The sequence below is a fragment of the Myotis davidii genome, unplaced genomic scaffold (assembly GCF_000327345.1).
Source record: "Myotis davidii unplaced genomic scaffold, ASM32734v1 scaffold271, whole genome shotgun sequence".
Lineage (NCBI taxonomy): Eukaryota > Metazoa > Chordata > Mammalia > Chiroptera > Vespertilionidae > Myotis > Myotis davidii.
In genome coordinates this window covers 974,095-981,915 of record NW_006284839.1, presented here as the reverse complement: position 1 = coordinate 981,915, position 7,821 = coordinate 974,095, and the positions used below count along the sequence as shown (strand labels likewise).

Here is a 7,821-nt window from a genome sequence, read left to right as displayed (position 1 = left end):
GGGAAAGAGAGAAACATTGATATGAGAGGGTAACATGGATCGTGTGCCTCCTGCAGCCCCCTGCTGTGGATAAAGCCCTCGACCCTAATTTGAATCAGCCACCTTCTGGTGCACGAAACAACGTCCAACCAGCTGAGTCACACTGGCCAAGGTGACCTGCACTCTCGCTTCTATGTCAGAATATAGCTTGAGTTCTCCAAACTTGCTTGTAAGTTAAAGCCTTCTTGCTCAATGAATGTCAGCATCTCCGCTTCTTCTATCTTTCATTTTTTTTAATTTATGAAAACAGCTCAAATGTGAAGTTCCCTTTTCTGTACTGAACTGCACTAATAGCTCAGCATAAATAAGCCTTCTTGGTGAAGGAGGGTCCCACAGTAGTGCAACCATTCTGGCTCTCAGTTTTTTTGACAATTCCTATACCTCCACCTTCCACTCAACCCCCAATATCTGCTCATGGACACCTTCTCTTGTGATCCCAAGTATAAGCCATTCTCATAACCTAAAGTCCCACCAATTTAACTCTCCCTTATCTTATCTGGGGTAAATCTGTTGATAAAGAGAAAACCTAAATGATGAACGACCCCCAGCCAGGAAAATGCTCCTACCGCCATCACGCGGGAGCCCTCTTTGTCTGCGTAGCACGGCCACCAGCCTCGCATGGACTTCTGCTCGAAGAGGGAGGCGGTTTTCACTTTAAGGGGGTCCATGGCTTTGAGGTCCGGAATCATGTCCAAATGGCATTTCTCGGATGATTTTGCTGGAATGATGGTGCGATGCAAATCAAGTTCCAGGAAACCTAGCCAGGGAAACAGTAAACTCCAATAAGCTTCGCATGGGTCAGCCATCCTTTACCCGGGAACAGAATGCCCTGCAGAGGAGGCAGACAGTGGTCTTGAACAGGTAATGAGTGCGTTAGAGAAAGGCACCCTGATTGACGTTGAAAGTTCTTTCCAGTTAGGATGGAAAGTGGCAGGAGATATACCTGCCCACCACTCGCATCTCACAGAGGACCACATGTTTTATTTCTCAAAGACAGGAGCATAAACAGAGTTTGTCTACAAGCTCAAAATAGTGAAAATGTCTGTAGATAAAACTCCCATGAACCTGGATCTGAAAGTTGCTCATATTCGTTCTGAACTGCCCTGAACACGGTCACGTGGCTTTGGGGAAAGACACCTGGTACTTGGAACGTGGGCCGCTCTATGGAACAGTCCGTTCAAGTCTCCCAGGGTAAACCTCAGAGACAGGAGCTTGAGGAGGAACATAACAGCTCAACAGAAAATGCTCACCAGGAGCTAGGAAGCCCACCAGGCTGCCTAGAGAAGCACATTTTCTCTTCTGTGATGTGAGGCATTAACACGTTAGTAGCGCTTTTAACAGACTGTCTTTGGGGTTTGGGACCTCCTGTGGGAAATGGGTTTGTGTTATGGACTACTGGGACAAGAGGTGGCCTTCAACAGTGGCAGCAAAGAGCAAGAGGGAGAGTGGGGCAGAGTCTCTCTAAACCGCAAGCTAAGAAACAGCCCTTCGTCTTAGAATGGAGCCACAGGCCACAATTCACTCAGCCTTTCTTGAGCTCATCCCTGCTTATTTCTCGGCTCTTCTTTGGGTGGTAACTATAGTCATTTGCCCATTAGCCATTTTAAAATATACTCATTCTCTTTACTTGTCCGATTATTTTGTTGAAATTCCAATAGAGAACTCTCCACTATTCTGGAATTTCCAGTCCATATGCTTTATTAAGTTAACATTTTTTGCATATAAACATATGCAAACATATAAGTTTGTTCAACTCTTATAAAGCACCATGTCAAAGCATTGGCCGCAGTGGGCTTTCCCTCTGCAGGAGAGGTTCTGGGAGCAGGGGCATGAGTTAGGAGCTGCTATAACAGTCGGTTATGAGAAAATGAGGTCTGAACCGGCAAGTGGCAGAGATCCTGGAAATAAGAATAGATGTGCCTGATGAGGCAGATTACTTCGTTAGCACCGCATGGGGGCAAAGGGCGGAGGACCCACAGAGGACTCCGCGTGCTTTTGCTTTGGGGCTGGGACAATGGAGGGGCCGTGAACAGCAAAAGAAGCTCATGAGGAGAGCAGGTATGAGGCCAGGGAAGAAAGGCTGCGTTAGGTTTTAGTCAGGATCAACGGGAGGTGCTGGCTAAATATCAAGGTGAAAGTTTCTGGTGGGGAATTGGGGCTAATCATCATAATAGTTTAATATATACATATATATGTGTGTATATATATATATATATATATATATATATCTCACATAACATGCGTAAGTTTAAGGAGTATGGTGTGTTGATACATCTACATAGTGCAATGCGATTTGTCAGAACATTTTCTTATTACCATGTGTCAGGCACTGTAGTGGTCAGGCTACACATCCTGGCTTAGGGGTCAGACCCTGCGAAAAGATGACAGTGGGAAAACCACTGATGGGCCCTAGGGAAGAGCCAAAGACCCCAGGGAAGTCAAAGGCCTGTATTTATTTTTAATTTAATTTTAAAATATGTTTTTATTGATTTTAAAGAGAGAGAGGAAGGCAGAGGGAGGAAGGGAGGGAGAAAGAAACAGATGTGAGAAACATCCTGACAGGGAATCGAACCAGCGACCTTTCTGTGCAAGAGACGATGCTCAACCAACTGAGTCACACCAGCCATGGCCAAAGGCATGCATTGAAAGAGTGGGAGGAAGAAATAGAGCCAGCCAAGGGGACAGACCTGGGGCTGATGCCTGCCAAGAAACAGACAAGCCCACAGGACTGTGTGGGTGGTACTTACCAGGTACTTTTAGCCCCAGAGGAGGCTGAACCTGGGGAAAGAACAATGGCTGGGCATTACAGACCTCAGTAAAGTTTGAGAGCAGCCTGGAGGAGGTGCTGAGGAGAGAGAGAAAGTGGATGGTTTGGAAGTAAAGCAGGCAGGGGTGTGGCATCCTTTTGTGAAAACAGGATTTGAGTCTTAACAGCAAGACAGAAACTGGTACAAGAGCCTCCACAGGGCCTTTGAGCCACAGAAAGGGGTGGCATTCACTGTGCCCCCTGCTCAGAGGATCTGAGACAGCAGATTAGGCGGCCACAGTGCCCAGAGGACATTCAGGGCACAAGTGAGCCCCACCTCCACTTCCCTGCAGAACTGGAGATTTAAATACTTGATTCCAAGCTTTAATTCATTTCACAAATTCCAGGCACAAATTCGTAGAGAAAAATATCCAAATGGAAGCCCTACCCAAGTAGTCATCCAGAGAAAACTTGTCATTATCCCAGATCTGGATGATCAGTCTGGGTGGCATCCGAAATTCGGTTTGGTCGATACTCCAGAAATGCTCCTAAAATGACAAGAGAAACAGACAAACCAAATTACACTGATGAGTGGATTCTGACACCCTCCCCTTGGAAAGTCCAGTACCAAGGCATTGGGGCCTTCTCTCTCCTTTGCACCCCCAACCCGGAACCCTCTCTCCTCAGCCCTAGCCTTCCACCCACACGTAAGGAGGGCAGGTGGGCCGAAACCGGTTTGGCTCAGTGGATAGAGCGTCGGCCTGCGGACTGAAAGGTCCCAGGTTCAATTCCGGTCAAGGGCATGTACCTTGGTTGCGGGCACATCCCCAGTGGGGAGTGTGCAGGAGGCAGCTGGTCGATGTTTCTCTCTCATCGATGTTTCTAACTCTCTAATCTCTCTCCTTTCCTCTCTGTAAAAACTCAATAAAATATATTAAAAAAAAAAGTGAGAATTTAAAAAAAAAAAATAAGGAGGACAGGTGGGCTCCCCAGGACATCTCAGGCCACCAGCCGGGTGGCAAAAAGGATGTCCCTGGCAGCTCCCAAATAGAAGGCTCCCTGCCATGTCCCCATCAGTGTGACTTCCTGGAGTTTGGGGATTGTTCCCCTCCTACCACTTCCCCCCTCACCCCCCGAAGACCACTGTGGCTTGCTTAGATTATCCTCCAAAGCCAGGAGGTTCTAGGCCAGCCCACAGTATCCCCTACTGGGGTGTTTCTTCTGCTCAGCCACCTCCGCACACCCACAGATCTTCCGCCCACCCCACACGGATGTCTGAGCACACTCATTTCACTGGGGCACAGATTTTGCTCTTTTATCACCGCAGATTTAAAATGTCCTGGCATTTTTGGCTTTTGAAAAATATTGCTGTGTCTTACATGCTGTGGTCAACTAAGACCCCCAGATTCCACATATTAGTCAGGTGGAGAGAGGACTGGGTAGGGTCCTCCAAGTTCTCACCGCTGGTCCCTGTGTCTGCCTGGCAATATTGGCCCCAAATAGTCACACCTCCACAGCCTAATTACAACTGCGGTCCTCTGGCCCCAGGAGAAAGGGAAGTCCCCCAGCACTTTGGGAATTTGAAGCTTCTTGTTTTTCAAGTGACATCCCAAAAATGTGCCCCTTTGCAGGGCTCTGCAGGCCTGGCTCTGAGGGGCTTGAAAGTCCACTCTGCTGTTGTCCGGCCCCACCTGACTGTCCTCTGTGGACTCACGCTCCCAATACCACCAGGGCACGGGAGGTCCAGCTCCAGATGCGGGTAAATAGGAGAGGTAACTTAACTAAAGGCCTGCCTGACCCACACTCCTCACCTCCCCAACCCACACCCCTCACCTGCCCCATGCCAGTCTGCATGATTCAACATCAGGTTGAGCTCAGTGTCTCTAGAAAGTGCCCTTTGAAAGCATTCATCTCACCTGGCACAGAAAAGTGCTCCTACAGCATCAGCACTGAGTAGGGCCACATGGGACAGAGGCAGGTATATTTCAATCAGGTGTGGGGAGAAAAGGTGACCAGAAGACCTAAGGAACGTCTATAGAATGTGGGGGTAGAAGTGGGATGGAGGACCTATGTGAGACATCTGTTATCATTGCCTGCCCAGGTTTCACACAGATTTTTCTTGGAGAGTCCCTTCCTCCCATCCATGCGATTTGGGAAGAACCGACTCCACGCTTTACTCCAGAGCCAGGCCAGTCAGACCGCTGCATCCCAGGCAGCACTGGTTGGTGCAGGAGCTGCACATGACCCCAAACAGGCAGAGTGAGGTCCAATTCCAGAAGCCTGGTTGGCACCATCGGGGGTTTATCCTCTTTCTGCTGAGTTGCTGAGAGGGCAGGATGTGAGCTGGGCCTCCACCAGGGAGGGAGGCCCACAGAAGAAGGCTGAGCAGAGCAGTGGAGAAGTGAGAGAAATTTCTAAAGACTCCAGTTCAACATGGGACCCGGGCATTCCTTAAGCCAGCCAGCCCTGGACTTCTCCGTAATGTGAACCAACAAATCACTTTTTGGATATAAGCTGGTTTGAGTTGAGCTCTGTAACTGCGAGTCTTACAAAGCAAGACCCCCAGGGCCCTGAACCATCATGAAACTGCCTCTGAAGAAGGGACATTTCCCATAATTGAATATTTTGCCTCTGTTTGGTTAATTAGTCAAACAGTTCTGCTTATCACGGGAAGATGTTGGTTTCCCTGAGACATACACTTGGATTGTTGTATGTATGGATACAAGACCTCCATGTCTACCTTTCACCAGATCCTTCCCCTGGCCACCAACATGTTAAGGGAAGGAAAGTTACATTCCGTATATGTCTAACTACACAAATAGCTGTCGTAGCTGTGTGACGCTGGGCAAGTATCTACCCTGCTGTGAGTCTCAGAGTCGCCATCTGTCCCAAGAGGGAGCTCAGCTCACGACCGCCAGGGTGCGGAGCGGCTCCAACATTCTCTGAGTGTCTGTGTCAAGGAAGACCCGTGACATCCACTTCCCACTGGCATATTTCAGAGCTCACTTTTTTAGCCACGATACACAGTTGTTCAGCTGGGAGGTAGTCAAATGGGAAAACAAATCTCCAGTTAAAATTCCCTTCGCCATCCAAGGACCTGTAATGGACATCTGTTTTCTGTTTGTTTTCTTCATTGCCAGGAATCCAGCTGAAAAGCAGAGGCAAACAGGCTTAGCTTCGTGTGATTGACAGGTAATCTAGCCGCAAAATTGTGCAGTGATTAGGGGAGTGAAGGGCAGGAGAATTAATGCACTTTTCTTGGGCAGCTTCCAGTTATCTACGGAGCTGGGGGCTGATTTATGAAGGGGAGGCGCTCTGTTGCATCCAACACAGGTTGTAGCCAAATAAAATACAATTCCTCTAAAACCAAAGCAGGAAACCCTTTAGACTCCCGTTAACAGGGATAAGGTGAAATTTTCTGGAAAATATCAACAACTTAGCTTCTATTTTGGGAATGTTGGAGCTTGCTGGCTATGATTTTAGTCTTCATACTGGTAACTATAAATCATCGCTGTCTGTCATCACTGCTGATAGGGCTCAATGAATATGAGTTAGTTCTAAATTTCAGCATTTCCTTTTCCATATTTTACGTAAGCAAACAAAACAGACACGACTTTCAGCTTCCTTTTTTTATTATTCTTAGATCCACTCTGATCATATTAATGAGACTAGCAAGGAAGATGTGTTATTTCCATACGCATACCTATGAAAATTCATTTCCATCAACAATTTAACATCTCAACTTCTGACATTTGTAAAGTTCCCTTGACTTCTGCCTGGCGCATATCAGACACTAATTAAATACCTGTTGAAGGACTAAGTGAATGAACACGCCGGGGAAGAAGTTGCTGTCACATCTGCCTGCTACTGGGAAAACTCCTGGTTCGGAAGTAGGGGCAACTCTAGATTTTAGGCTGGTAACGTGGTTGAATGCATGGTTCTCAACACTGAACGCACATTAGAACTGCATCGGAATCAACTGGGGAGCTTTAACATCATTGATGCCTGGACCTCACGGACAGAGAGTCTCGGTAGAAGGCAGGCCTGGCTGTGAACTTGCGCTGCCACCTGCTCTGAGCTTCACCTCCCATTGGTAAAATGAGGTTGATGACGTGCGCTCCCCTCACATGGTCCACATGAGGACAGGTCACTACTTGGAAGGGCCAGAACGGGAAGGGGGAAATCCTTAACCCCTTCCCCGGCAGAAACGTGTATACTCGTTTTCACAAAATGTTCTTTTTCAGTCGTCGACGAGTATACTAAGAAAATATGGTAAAAAAATATGGTTTATAGGAAGACGAGTTACAAACTGTTTTCATAACCAGCATCAAAAATACTATATAGAACCAAAATAAAAAAATTAGTCTGAAAAAGAAACGTTTTTAACAAAAAAATTATTGGGGAAGGGGTTAACTCATGTTTACAGTCATCTGCGGTGAACCAGGTAATTAGCATGTCTTATTTTACTCTTCCCAATTGTACATCTATGTCCATTTCTCAGAGGAGGAAACTGAGGTTCAGAGAGGCTGTCTAACTTACACAAGCTCACACAGCCAGTAACGGCCAGAATTAAGTATAATGCCCAGTCTGTCTGAATCTAAAGTCCAGACTTATTACTGTGCCTCAAAGGACCATGGAGACTAGAAAGTGCTAATATTAGGTCCTATTAATAGTAGTGGTATTAACATCAACCAACTACAATAGTTTTACTTTTTGCTGGTCAATTAACTGACTGGGTAACTTAGCTGAAAAATTCCTGTTGACAAGTTAAAAAATTCCTTTTGACTATTGACTTGTAAGCTTTTAAACTAATTCCCTGAAGAGTCCACACTCTCTGGCTAGGACCTCAGTGGCTTCACATCTTGATAAACGACCCCCAAAGTGTCACCATCATCTTCCCCCAGACCGCTCACCCCCCCTTTTTAGTGAATCTTTTCACACTTAATTTTACATATGAATCTTTTCACATTTTATTTTTAAAACAAGTTAACTGCCCTAAGTTTATGTATTTATGTGTGTGTGTGTATATATATATA

General features: G+C 46.5%; 1 protein-coding gene across 1 annotated transcript in view; it reads right to left on the bottom strand.

Moving 5' to 3' along the window:
- Nucleotides 1–7,821, bottom strand: part of MYOF (myoferlin) — a 144,265-nt gene that overhangs the window by 4,993 nt on the left and 131,451 nt on the right. The window contains exons 48-50 of the mRNA XM_006755111.2: nucleotides 5,792–5,933; nucleotides 3,234–3,333; nucleotides 606–796 (exon numbers count right to left, since the gene is read on the bottom strand). Coding sequence (XP_006755174.1) covers nucleotides 606–796; nucleotides 3,234–3,333; nucleotides 5,792–5,933 — 433 coding nt within the window. The remainder of the gene's footprint in view (nucleotides 1–605; nucleotides 797–3,233; nucleotides 3,334–5,791; nucleotides 5,934–7,821) is intronic.